Source organism: Cyprinodon variegatus, unplaced genomic scaffold (genome assembly GCF_000732505.1).
Source record: "Cyprinodon variegatus isolate N-32 unplaced genomic scaffold, C_variegatus-1.0 Scaffold145, whole genome shotgun sequence".
Lineage (NCBI taxonomy): Eukaryota > Metazoa > Chordata > Actinopteri > Cyprinodontiformes > Cyprinodontidae > Cyprinodon > Cyprinodon variegatus.
Window position 1 is genome coordinate 894,908 of NW_015150598.1, and position 13,213 is coordinate 908,120.

At 39.0% G+C, this 13,213-nt stretch overlaps 1 protein-coding gene across 1 annotated transcript in view; it reads right to left on the reverse strand.

Annotated features, from left to right (window-relative positions):
• Window positions 1–13,213, reverse strand: part of LOC107086222 (anion exchange protein 3-like) — a 50,987-nt gene that overhangs the window by 31,724 nt on the left and 6,050 nt on the right. Inside the window, exons 2-5 of the mRNA XM_015377035.1 lie at window positions 11,885–12,059; window positions 10,776–11,026; window positions 10,498–10,685; window positions 7,183–7,397 (exon numbers count right to left, since the gene is read on the reverse strand). Of these exons, the coding sequence (XP_015232521.1) occupies window positions 7,183–7,397; window positions 10,498–10,685; window positions 10,776–11,026; window positions 11,885–12,059 (829 nt within the window). The remainder of the gene's footprint in view (window positions 1–7,182; window positions 7,398–10,497; window positions 10,686–10,775; window positions 11,027–11,884; window positions 12,060–13,213) is intronic.

Below are 13,213 nucleotides of genomic sequence, written 5' to 3' on the forward strand. Positions count from 1 at the left end.
GAAACAAAGGAGCTGCATTAAATTCAGGAAGTAGTGGAGCTGTGCATAGAGCTTATTAAAGGACATTTAAATGATAAGAGGGCTAATAAAACTCAATTTAAAGACTAGGGAGAAGTTAGGCCTATTATACCTTTCAATAGTTTTCGATATAGGGACCCACTCAGCTAATGTGTAACACTATACTAAAATATTACGTAGCCTAAGAAGCTGCAACTTTATTTATACTTCTCTGATAGTGATAACAACAGTTTGGTTTCCCTCAATGCAAACTACTTCATAAACATCTCCTTTAGACGTTATGCTCAACCATATACCAATTTATCTGCATTTAAGCTACTTTGAATTCACATTTAAGGTGTATAGTATGCTGTTGCACATTAAAATAAAAACCTAGAAAGGCATAAAGAGGATGTTATTTGATAACAATACATTTTTTAGATGTAAAAATAGGCACAGCCTCTCTGGGTACTTAGCACACAAACTGGTTTGAGCTGCAAAATTATACTTTTTTCCCCTTTCTTTCAAATCCACCTACTGCATGAGTGTGTACTTAATGCAAATATTTATTATATAATTAGAATAATCAACTACTCATGAATATTTCTGACCCAATTTAATTTGTTTCCATATAGTGTAATTGTGTTCCTGTAATAAATAAGATAGTCTATTGATATAAAGCTAAACTTTCTAAAATTAAAACCAGTGTTGTAAAGTTGGATTGGCTCATTATCTTTATATTCCAAAGTTTCCTCATTAAAATTCAAACCGCACTGATGGCACTGCCTTTTATAGCAGGTCCTCTATCAGACCCACTCTTGATGTATCTTTGGCTTATAACAGGTTTCTTTAAATCTTAGCAATCAGCCCACCACCTTTATTTTAGCAATGTTATTGGTAGGAAGACCAAGAAGCTCGGTTTTTGAAAAATCTAGCAAAACTTTTTGATGCCTTAGGATTTATTACCTTGAATTTGGTTTAGTCCAACTTTAGTTGGAAATGTTTAACAGTGTAACAGGGGAAGAGCCATGAAACCTAAAGCAACAAAAGTTGCATAACTCTAAATTAATATAGTGAAGTAGGGTGAAAACAATGAAAATTCAACCAGATGTGTAAAAGATATTGAAAAGCTGATAACTATGTGACAAAAAATAAAGAACTTGTTATAATACGGTTAGTAGTGATAGACAGACTGAATGATAACTTTGTTTTTCCTTTTCTAACCAAAGGTGTGTTTTAAGATGCTCCTTTATCTTGCAGAAAGAATAATGATATCCAGCTCTGATGTTCCATGAGCCCAAACAGGAGCATTAAAACTAGAACCAGTGTTTGTCAATGAATTATCTTTCCGCTCCAGCTGCAGCTGACCCCTGAACCCAAATGGGTGCCAGTGGATCAATGGAAAGGCAGGAAAGAGCAGCCGTGGAGTCCCCTGTCAATTCATTCAATACGGCGTTCAGCTGTGTTCTGTGTGGCCCTGAACGAGACTCTTATGGTTTAAACTGGCTGCAGCTCATGGAAAGTCACTTCCGGCTCTATTGATCAACCATGTAAAAATAGTTTCCCAGCGTGCATCAGAAATCCACAACTTCAATGTGGCTGTTTCTACGTGAAATTAAATCAAAGCAACCGCACTTTTTGAGCTAATATTTAGGTTTTCAGAACTTCTACAAGAAAAGCTTCCAATGGATTATTCCATTAATGTGTTTCAAATTACAAACCAGGTTGTTAGACATCTTTTGACTGCTGTAAACTATGATTGTAGTTCTAAATCGTTTGGACCTTTACATAATAAATAATGAATGAATACCAGCATGGATTGTTAACCACCTGACAAAATGAACCAAAGCAGGCATGCCTAAAGTCTATCCTCGAGGGCCGCTGCCCTGCAGGGTTTAGAGGTTTCTCTGCTTTAGAACAGCGGTTTCTGATGACTGCAGTTCAGCAAAAGCCTGTTAAACAGCTATCAATGGAAATCAGCTGCGCTGGAGCAGGGAAACCTCTAAAACCAGCAGGACAGTGGCCCTCAAGGACCGACTTTAGCCATGCCTGACCTAAAGGGTTGCAATAAACCTAAAGAGGGATATTTTCCTCTGGATTTTTTACACTTCAGAAGAAGTGTATGGCTTGGTGACCTAGACTAAAAAAAATTAAAAAATTTGAATGGGTTTCCCGCATTTAACCCACCCATGAATTTCGTTGCATTGTACTGAGAATGTAATGTCAATAAAGTTGAATTCTTCTTCTTCATTCTTCCAGTCAGATTTCCAGAGTTCATGGGTACTAGTTTCCCAATGGACAGGTCCTGTCACCTTAGTTGGGGGAAAATTATAGTTTAGATGGACTAGTTTTGTAAAGTGGCAAACAAAAAAGCTGTTAATTTCAGAATTTTTTCATTTATTATAGAAAAAAGCCAGGCCTCCAAAGATCCCAACAAACTTGGGCTTTTGTGAATACATAGCTTCTAAACCTCCAACTCAGGGCCTTTAAATCATCATTTTTACTGTAACCAGCTGACCACATGTTTTGATTCAGTTTAACTTGTTACTTCCAAGTCTGGTAAATGACAGATTGCAATCAATACAACCAAAACCAAATCAATTAAGGAGAACCTCTAAAAAGCCAAAAAGCAAATTACAGAACAGTAAGAAACCAAAGCAGCTAACGTCTACTAGTCTGCAAATGGTTATGAATAGACAACCTTTTTGGAGGTTGTGTCTTTTAATACATGTGGTGTAAAACACAAAGACCAATTTAGAAAAAAGGAAGCTCCTCCTACATTCAGACATGGTGGTGGTGGTGTGGTGCTCTGGGGTTGATTTGCTTTTTAGATCGAAATTATTTGCTAAGGAGGATTGAACCATGAATTCTGCTCTCTAGCAAATAAAAAGGAGATGATCTCTGACCACCGATTCAATACATTAACCACAATTACTCTTAAGTTACAGAACAATGATACAAAGAGCAACAAAATGTCTGCTTGAGTGTAAGTAAAAAAAAACAACAACACAGAATCAGTAATATAAGGTGGCCTAGTCAAAGTCAGGATTATGGCATCGATTTAAACAGGCCGCTCACTCTAAAAACCCTTCAATGAGAGTGGTTTAAAACTTTTCATAGTAATGTTTAAGTCTTTATGGCAGTTTTTGCTGCCAGCTGTAATATGCTGGGAGGTTAATCACTTCTTACATAGAGGTTGATTGGCTTGGAAAGTTTTTTTCTTTCCTTCTTATTAATGGATTAACCCTTTGAAAACTGCTTATAGTTTTAACTGGCCACTTTAGACAGCAAAACAGAATATAGATTGTTTTAAAAAGTTGCTTTCAGATCAAATATGGAAGCAAAACTCACGGGTGGGTTCGACGGGGGACCCCAGTTGGCTGTGGATGGACTCAAGAAGGTCATAATCATCAAAATCCAAAACAAACTCCTCAAGGTCCTCAAACCCATCCCCCAGAGATAAGGAGCCCTGCCGCTCATACAGCGTTGAGGTGCCGAGGCCCCTTTGGACGCTGCTCCGGCGATCCGGTCGATCCGGTCCATGGTTATCGGCTGTCAGCTTCTTGTCAGCAGACCCAACTCCTTGGTTGTCCTCTCCCCCAATGTCTGTCATCTCCACAGCTGCTTCCTCCTCCTATCCACCAATCTCCAGACAGATGCGCTGCTCATCCAGGGTTTCAGACTCCTGAACCTCGTTGCTCTCCTTAAGTCCGTGCAGACCACTTGCTTTAAACTAACTGAACTTAGACTAAATCGACATATGAGAACAAACTACATGGATGGTAAATTTCTTAGCGAAGACCTCTCCCTGGTCTCCAAAAACATAAATGGCAGATGCAAAATCCCTGACATAGACTTTGACTGAATAAAACGCTGACTGAATAAGGCTGCATCCCTTCTATAGAAATAGTTGAATGGAAACAAGTCTAACAAGAGGTATTGATGGCTGATGTTCTGTAGTGACAGAAGCCTGTTGGCTGAATGAGTGTGCCGCCCTTTTTTAATGATGTCCACATTGGATTGATCTCAACCACAGCTGGAAAAACAGGGAAGAGCAGATCAGAGGAGGACAGGAGATGACCTTTATTACCGCTGTGCCTCCATCACTTTCCTAAACATGTGATGTATTGAGTGGTAAAGACCGTGGGTGGTGTAGGAAATGCACGTGTACAGGGGAGATAAGAGGTAGAAATCAGGTTTTTCTTAAACCACAATAAGGTAAACAAATGATAGAATTTTCATGAAAAAAAAATGTCCCACTCTTTATTGTTGTGATCTAGCTTTGCTTTAACAATTACAAGCCCGCTTTATCTGACTGCTGCCAAAATTGCTGGCACCCTGCTGTAATCGTTTGAGCAACAGATAAATGGTAAATAACAGAGATGTAGAGCAACAGGTTAGATTCAAACAGAATCTATTCAACAGATGCCATGTTTTGACCACCTGTCGATCCTCCAACGTTCATCCCAACCAGCCACATCTTTATAGAATCGAAATGATGTATTTTGATGCCAGTTTGTCCTGTTTATCTTTATGGGGAAAGTTGTTGTCTTTTGGTGTTTGTTTCAAATATACATATTTGGTTTATATTTTAGGATATTTACTTTTTTTTTTTTTTGCATAAATTCACCCTAAAGATGTTCCCAGCTCTAATTACATGATAAATGTTAAAATCAAAAACAAAATTCTCTAAATAAATAGTGAAAATTGTAAGACTGTGTGTTGTGGATGTACCTATAGACAGACTGCAACACAAATGGACAGATCAGAACAAATGGATGCATACACTGTACGATTTTTTGCCCTTTTCGGGCCAATTCTAAAGTCGTACGAGAATTTTTCGATCGGGCTGAGTTTCGGCCTGATCCTGCGTCGTGTAGTATACAGGGGGTAACGAGGGGTGATCAGCATGACCCCCTCCCGATCAGGAATCGTAAGGTAAGGAGAAAATCAAACATGTTTGAAATTCAGTTGGCCGTCGTAAGGTGTTCGTGGACAAATCCTGCTGTTGAAGCAGAGCTAGGAGCATCTAAGAACCAATATACCAGAACCTCGAGCACTGCGCAAACAAGGGAGTTCTTCTCTGTCGTGCAGATTGACGAGTCTGACCAGCAGCATCTCTCTGCAATGAGTCCGACTTGTGGTTTTTGGACGCATAGTGTGTGCAGGTAGATCGCATCAGAGCATCGGGCCGTACAATGTGAGATCATGCATCGTGACCTGTGCACCTTTAAACCCTGTGGTTTCGTTGTACAGTTTGAGCTGTAGCTGCATGCAACGACTGAATAAATTGCACATGCTTAAGGCATTAAGTTTGAATAAAATTATCCAAATTTAGGCTTAGCCTTAATTTTAGTCAGGATTTGGTCTCTAAAGCCACACATTAACTGTTCGATGTCATCTAACTGAATTAGTTGTCTTTAACTTCCTCCCAGCAGTAGATTTAACACAATGAGCTGAGAATCAAATTCCTTCTCTTGGACACAAGGAAGGGAAGACCATCTGGTCAGCTGATAGCTGTGCAGGGGAGAAGGCTGCTTGATTCCTCAATTATTGATAAACTAGAAGATATCTGAGTTTTATAAAAGTATATTTATCTGAAAAGTCTTAAAAGTTCATTTTGGGTCAAAGTTAGAGCAAAAAATATCAACTGTTCATTACAATATTTGGCCCTGTCGTCAACCCTAACTGCACCAGATAAACCAATCTAGTTTGACTCCAAATGAATATGGGATACGATGGGACATCAGGGATACACTGAACCCATTCTATTAAAGAAGGAAGATCCATTGGTCACTTGCATTTAAGGGAGCCTTTGAATTTGGACGGCCTATATCACAGCCCTGGGAATTAATTAGCCTAGGAAAATGGCCTTCTGGGATGCAGCCCCAAAATGTAAGCACAGCCGCACGCAGCGTCTCGCCTTTCCAAGAAGTGGGCTTTAGGTGAGGCAACAAAAAGATCGCTGGTGGAAAAATCGTTTGATGAAAATTTAGAGTGTTGCACACAAGACTGGAATTAAATTAAGCCTCAAAGGAAAAATAACTTTAATCAAATCTATTGAACAATAAAACATTCTGATAATTGAATGGTTAGATCATTTCAGTCAGATTTACTATTAAAGAGTCTGTAAAACACTTTAAATTGATGTCAAATGCTTCTCTACCAGCTTGGTTTTCCTCCTGTTCTGCTTTGAATCCTGTTTTTTTTCACACCACAGTTTGTTGCCAGCTAACTTCCCTTCCCTAAGCATTTTCTGTTCTAAATAATTCTTCTCATCAGAAAATATTTATCTTCTTTTGGCATATTCGTTAGGAGAAAACAAAAAAACAGTTACTGACAGCAAACAGCAGAGCGAGCTGCAGGTCTGCTGTTTTTAGAGTGCAGATGGCACCTAAACAGTCAATGATCACTCTGCTCTGGTTGATACAGGAAAAGCCAGAGGCAGGGTCGCTGTTGAAGGGGAATCGACTCAAATGTCGTGCTAATTAATGCCTCCTGATACTGAAACTTAGGGTTTTTTTCTGTTCACACAGAAACTAATTAGCTATTTCATAGTTTTTAATATCTATATTTTACTACTCACACTTAAGGAAAACACTTTTAATGTGGAAAAGGAGAGAAAATATTTGAGGGAATTGGGCGAAAACGAAAAGCATCCGGTTTATCCAGTCATCTAACATTAGCAGAATGGATATATTATAAACTAAGCTGCAATTTTCGCCTTATTTATCTTAAAGCACAACATTTTACAAATGTGACATGAGTGGTTTAGTTTAAATATGATATAAAAAGTCATCAACCATTGAATTTAAAAGAGAGCAAATAAGTCTTATAATTTCAGAGTGATATTAATTTATTTTATGCTTCTAAACATAAAAGTTTGACATCTTGTTCTGCTGCATAATAAAGATCCAGGAGCCATTTATCACTCTGCATTGACTTATTTATTCCCCCAAACACATAAACTAATGTTTTTGTGTTTAAAAGACAAAAGGCCTTGAGTTGTTTTAACAGTTTGTTTGCTGCTGCTAAAACTGTTTATTCAACATAACCAGCAGATGGCGCCAGATATTTAAAAGTTACCAGCACTTCAGGCAGTTAATGGAAGTTTGGGTATTTTAAATAAACCTTTAAAAAAAACATAAAGTTTGATGCACCAAAAAAAAGTAAAATAAAAATTACTTTTCATGTCGTCCAGATCAGCACTGACCAACATCTGGGCTTCGGCCTCATCAGTGGGCACCTGCTGGTAGACGGCGGCCTCCAGGACCGTCATGCTGCCGATGCAGATCCGCTCCCGCAGGTCGTAGTTGCTGCGTTGGGCAGCCAGCAACCGATGGTGGATGGGCTTACGGCGTACCAGGACTTGGGCTGATACTGAATTACTGGGTTCAGAACTGACAGAACAAAACAATACAGGTGATGGGGAAGTGGTTCAATATCTGTTTCTATACAGCACTGCAAAAATAATTTCTGATTCACTTCTTTGGCTTAATAGACTCGTCGTTATGGTAATTTCAAATTACTAAATAAGTGTTTGGGGGGGTTTGTAATAATAACATTTCCCCACCAGAGGCTTTGTGAACCCATTGCTCACCAAACCTCTGAGTCATCCTCAGCTGCAGACGCACAAAAAGCAACACGTTTCTGGACGATCACGCATCATGAAGCTTCTTTCTGCATTTTTATCAAGCAGAGACATCAGCACAGACAAATAACCCAATCACCATGGAGCCCCTGACCTCCTGGCAGCAAACTCTATGCATAATTCACAGCATCACCAAATTATTCATATTCTGATTGGTTCTACATTTAAGCCACCAGCTGCGCCTTTCTATTTCGTAACATTCAGGCTTTGGTGGAATCTAAAAGCCTATAGAGCTGCTTTCATGGGTCATTAATGACAAGATGTTTAATGATTATATTCTTAATAAAACGCTTATTGTTTGAAAAGGGTTTTAATTCAGCATGGACTGAAATGTCTGCTCCAATTATTCTGTGCTGTTGAGAAGACAATCAGCAAACCCAAATTAATCTCTGAAGCCAGAAGCGATCGGTCCTTGGTGTCCCATATCCCCTTTTGGTGCTTCCGTCACTTTTAATTTCTAACAAGCTGAAGTAGGGGAAGGATTGGAGAACTATTGCAATAAAAATCAGTGCCTGGGGAACTACAGCATTGCAGCATATTTTTGGATAAAGCTTGTTTCATTTGTAGGGAATTTTGCAGATGGTGGTGGAAAGACATTTTTAGAGCTTCAATGCATCTTTTAAGGTTCTGCAGTGTTTACATCGGATGGGTTTTAATTAGCAGCCATTCAACATGGCCCTTCTCAGTCAAAAGCCAGCCGAATGGCAGCAACACCCCCTCCAACTTCCAGCCACTGGTCTTCTCATGGGTGTGCATATACTCCACCCTTTCACTGACTTACAGGGTCTGACCAGGAGAGAACAATTCTGTTTAGATCTTAATGTCCACAAATCATGACAGAAAGAATATTGTAGATGTTTAAAAAGGAAGTGTAGGGGACCAGCCAAGGACCAGTCAAGGGCCCATCAAGGAAAGTGGGGAAATTTGGAATGGCTATTTTTGTTATACATTAATACAGGAAAATTGCTTATACTGTCCACCTGAAAAAAGTATAATCAGTATCACCACATAAGTTTGGATCTTAAGACTGTCAGGGCTCCTGTCTGTGTGTTTGTTTTTGTGTTTGTCTCCCTTCCACCAGCAGGAGGCGCCTGGTTCTGGTCCGCCTCCTCACACACCTGATGATGGTTGCTTCGTTAGCGGAGCGCTCTTAAGCTGCCGACTGCCACTACCTCGACACCAGAGTGTTAGCCAGTTTTTGGTACTCTAGCTAACTGAGTTTTCTCTGAGTAAGACTGACTTCTTGTCTCCTTGAGTTTTAAGTTTGTTTTTTGTCTTTGCCATTCGGCAGGAAGTCTTCCTGCAAACTGGACCATTTTGGACCTCCTTTCTCAGGAGGGATCAACTGAGTCTTAAACTGAGCCAGGGATTCAAACAGGAGGTTTGGATCCAGTCTCCTTTTTGAGGACGTTGAAATTACTCTCTGAGCAAGGGAATCATCTTCACCATGACCCGTTCAAGAACAGCAGGAAATCTGAGTGGCAATCAGCGTCTCCGTTCACCTACACTGTCCGAGTTCTGGGTAAACCCCTTTCCGCCCTCTGGCGAATCAGACATACACTGGAAAACCAACACACAGATTGGAGTCAAGGTTCCTTCACTTCTCTGGAAACTTGAGTCCACAATCAGATCCTCTTCTCAAGATCAACAAATCAATTTTCCCACTGAGCCTGAACTAACAGTCTGTCTTCCCCTCGCCTTCCAGTTCCGGCTGAGCAGAGCTCAAGGAAACTCTGCTCCGAGCTTAACATCTTCAATAAAATCTGTCAAACTTTTCATCAGTCTCTCTCTGTTTGGTTTCACTGCATGTGGGCCTGAGCCTTAGATAAAATCATGACATAGACAGATTATTAAGGCCGGATTTGAGATTTTTTTTTTTTCCATTTCGAGAATAAAGTCGTAACATTACGAGAATAAAGTCATTGAATTACAAGAATGAAGCCGTAACATTATGAGAATAAGGTCATAAATTTGTGGGAATAAGTCGTAACACTACGAGAATAAAGTCGTAATATTACGAGAATAAAGACATAAAATTACAAGAATAAAGTTGTAAAATTACGAGAATAAATTCACAATGAGAATAGTCATAAAATTCAGGGAATAAAGTCGGAATATTAGAAGAATAAAGTCCTAAAATTACGAGTATAAAGTTGTACTTTATGCAGGGTTCCTACAGCATAAGGCAAGTTAATTTCAAGACTTTTTAAGACTTTTTAAGGACCCGCAGGAACCCTGTTATGACAATTCTTACAAGAAGACCTGTCTTCCATAAAATTAGGAATGTCGAGCATTATGTGAAGTTATACTTTGGCTCTGGTTTGACAATTAGAAAATCTTTTAGCCCCAGCATCAAATTGGGCAGGATGTCAAAGTGGACTCAGGTTGCTGTTTGGTGGAGCTGGTCGGCCCTATAATGAACGGTATAATGACTATTATACTATTTTCTTGTAATATTACCACTTTATTCTCAAAATACAAAAAGTAAAAAAATCTTTAGCCTTGCCCTAATGCTCTGTCGTAGGATCTCAACTTTTTCTCTTTGAAAAAATCTTTCCTCTGTTTGTTCCAGGGAAACATCATCAAAGATCGATAGATGTTCAAATATAAACAAATGCAAGACCTGCTAACTGTTTAATGCTATAGTTGCACTACTTAATTTAAGTGCTGCACTGAAGCCTTTTAGACCAGGGTTTAGTTTTATTTCTAGAGCTGCTGGTTAAGCAGTGAGTCTGCATGTGTGACGGTGTAAATCCCTGCCTGGATGTAAAGTGCTGAATTAACTTTAGATTCTACACCAACAGGAGGAGGAGCCGCTTCAGACAGACCAACCTGACATCAGAACCCACCTTTTGCCAGGTGCTTCTCCATCATCCACCTCCTCGCTGTGTCCACCTGCGACGGTTCTCTCGATATGTGCTGCCTCCTTTATCAGAGTCACAGCTGCGTTCCTTGAAACGGGACATTCTTCGTTTTCCATGTGGACAGTAGCAAGCGGTAGGGGTTCCTCTAAGTCCTCTTGGCTGCCAAAACTAAACTGAGAGGAAGAGGAAGCTTAGTGAGAAAAGTTCGTACTGACATCTAACAGGAACTTGTTTTCATCGAGCTCCCCTCCGACTTATTTTACCTGCGGCTGGGTAGAAGGTAACTCTGTGGGCGTTGCGCTCAGCAAGTGTCCCTCGCTGTCCGACTCTGCCTCTTCCTCATCTACTTCATGTATGGTGGGTGTCACGTCAGACGGGGGCAGCGAGGTCTTTTTTTTCTTCCGTTTCTTTTTGCGTCTTCTGTCTGTACTATGAACCCTCTTGCGTTGCCGCTGGGATGCGGGCAGGTGGGTCGATAAGGGATGGTGCGTGTGGTGAAACGTGTGTCTGTGAACTGCGTACAAAACTAAAGTTAATCCGAATGTAAAGAAGTTGGGAAATTTCTTACTGATTTAATCACTGATGATGTGTCACAGATGAAACATTGGGAATTACTGTAAAAGCATGGAGGTAGCATCATTATGCTGTGGTAATAGGTTCATTAATCAAAAAGGGCTTTTTATTTGGAATGTGAGAAAAGAAAATAAGAACAAGAACTCTAAGTATGAATTTATGCGAACAGAAAATAGTGTTTATTCATTTAACAGAACTCAATAAAATGCGTAAAATCTATTTTTAAAAAACATTTAATTCTGCATCCTCTTCTAGAGTAAATGTTTTTTCCGAAACTGTCTTTTTTATTAATAATAATGGAGATTCCTCAGTGTGTTTATCTGACCGAACTGTTTTTTTCACAGATATTATGATTTTTGCACACTCCCACTTTAAAATCAATTTTTTTTCATACAATTAAATCAAGGAACTTCAAATTCTGACTTTACACATTCTGGATTTCAAACCTGTGAGAAATATTAATAATTTAATTTGGAGGAATTATTATGGTTTTTATTTTAACTAGAAAATCACTATATAGTATTAAATATTCTAAGCCGATTCAATGATTCAAAGACAAATAACAGAAATTTGTTCTTTTCAAAGAATTCTATTGACATTTATCTTTTATGCAATCAGCCTTCTAATGACTGCAGAAAAAATAACTTAATAATTTAAATGTTGGAATATTATCACTTTGCTATAAACCAACACGGAAAGATCTAAACATGTAAAGCTGCATGGATGCATAAAAAGAGTTTGTTCCACCGTTTAACTGTAGTTTTGAGTTCCATCTGCTGCGGAAAGGGTCTTGGCTTACACTCAAAGTCTTTCTCCGTGTAGTGCCGGCCCATCCGCTCCCCGCTGGTTGAAGATGAATATGCGATGATGTCTCCAAAACGTTCCACAGACAGAGCTTTCTCCCAGTTCTCCTCCTCTTGTTCTTCCTCCTGTTCCTCCTCGGCTGCATCCTCATCAACCTCCTCTACTTTCACCTGGAGAGGATTGAAAAACAAAAACAAAAAACAAGATAATGTAATTCTTATTCATGAAAAATAATTGGTCTCAAAGATCTTCACTGCTTTCATGTCCAGGTATAACAACATTAAGTCGAACTAATTTCTAATTCAGTTTACAGATAATGGAAGCCAGCGTAGCCTCCAAAACAAACTCCTAAAACCATAAATGTAAATAAACAATTGAATGAACGCATGTAACCTTTCTCTGATTTCATCTCAATATAAATATAATCTTATATTATAAATTTTTCTTATATTTTTTTTCTGAGACCATATGAGAACATGCAACCAATTATAATTCCTTCATAAAATCCAAACCTATATTAAAAAAAATAATAATTATAATGGATTTATGATTGACATTTTAGGAGGGAAACAGAAAAATAAACTTGAAAGAGTTATTTCCTTTCAGTTCATAAGGAAACATCAGTACCAATATTATAGGTCCCTAAAAAGCTGAGCAACATACATGGAGGAAAGGTAATCAATACAACATAGTACTTAGCAGCAACAAAGAAAGAAAAAAAATAATAATGCACTTAAGCCCCCAGAGAAATGAAGGGGATGGGTGTGTCCTATCTTCACCGTTCATCGGTCCTGATTGGTCAGAACCCCGAAACAAGCTGCAGCCTCATCATCCAATTGGTGCTGACCCAGGAAGCACTCTGGCTTCAGCTCAGTGGACTCAGGTTTCCCAGTGCCAGGGCTCCATTACCCCCTAATTACCACTGGGACGTGGGGACAGGATGCATTTAATGCTCCCTACCTGCAGCAGGCAGGGCTGAGAGACACACTGTGTAAAGGCTAGTGTTTTATATATTTGAACCTTATAAGCAGTCGCGTTTTCACCAAGGTTGGAGATTTAAGAAAAACAACCAATTTAAGGTTTAGGGAAATATTCCCCATCAGTTGACATCCATGAATATAACAGAAAAGATGGAATATGAGTCTTATAAACCAAAAAAGGATTCCTATATGTACCAATTTTAATACACAGTCTACACCAAAAACAATAGAAACAAAATCCTGTTGTGGAAATCTTCTATCAATGATCTAAAAAGTTTCTGTGTTCTTTAGCTAAATTAGCTCAAAGCATTTCCATGAATGCACATCAAATTAATGGATAAAAG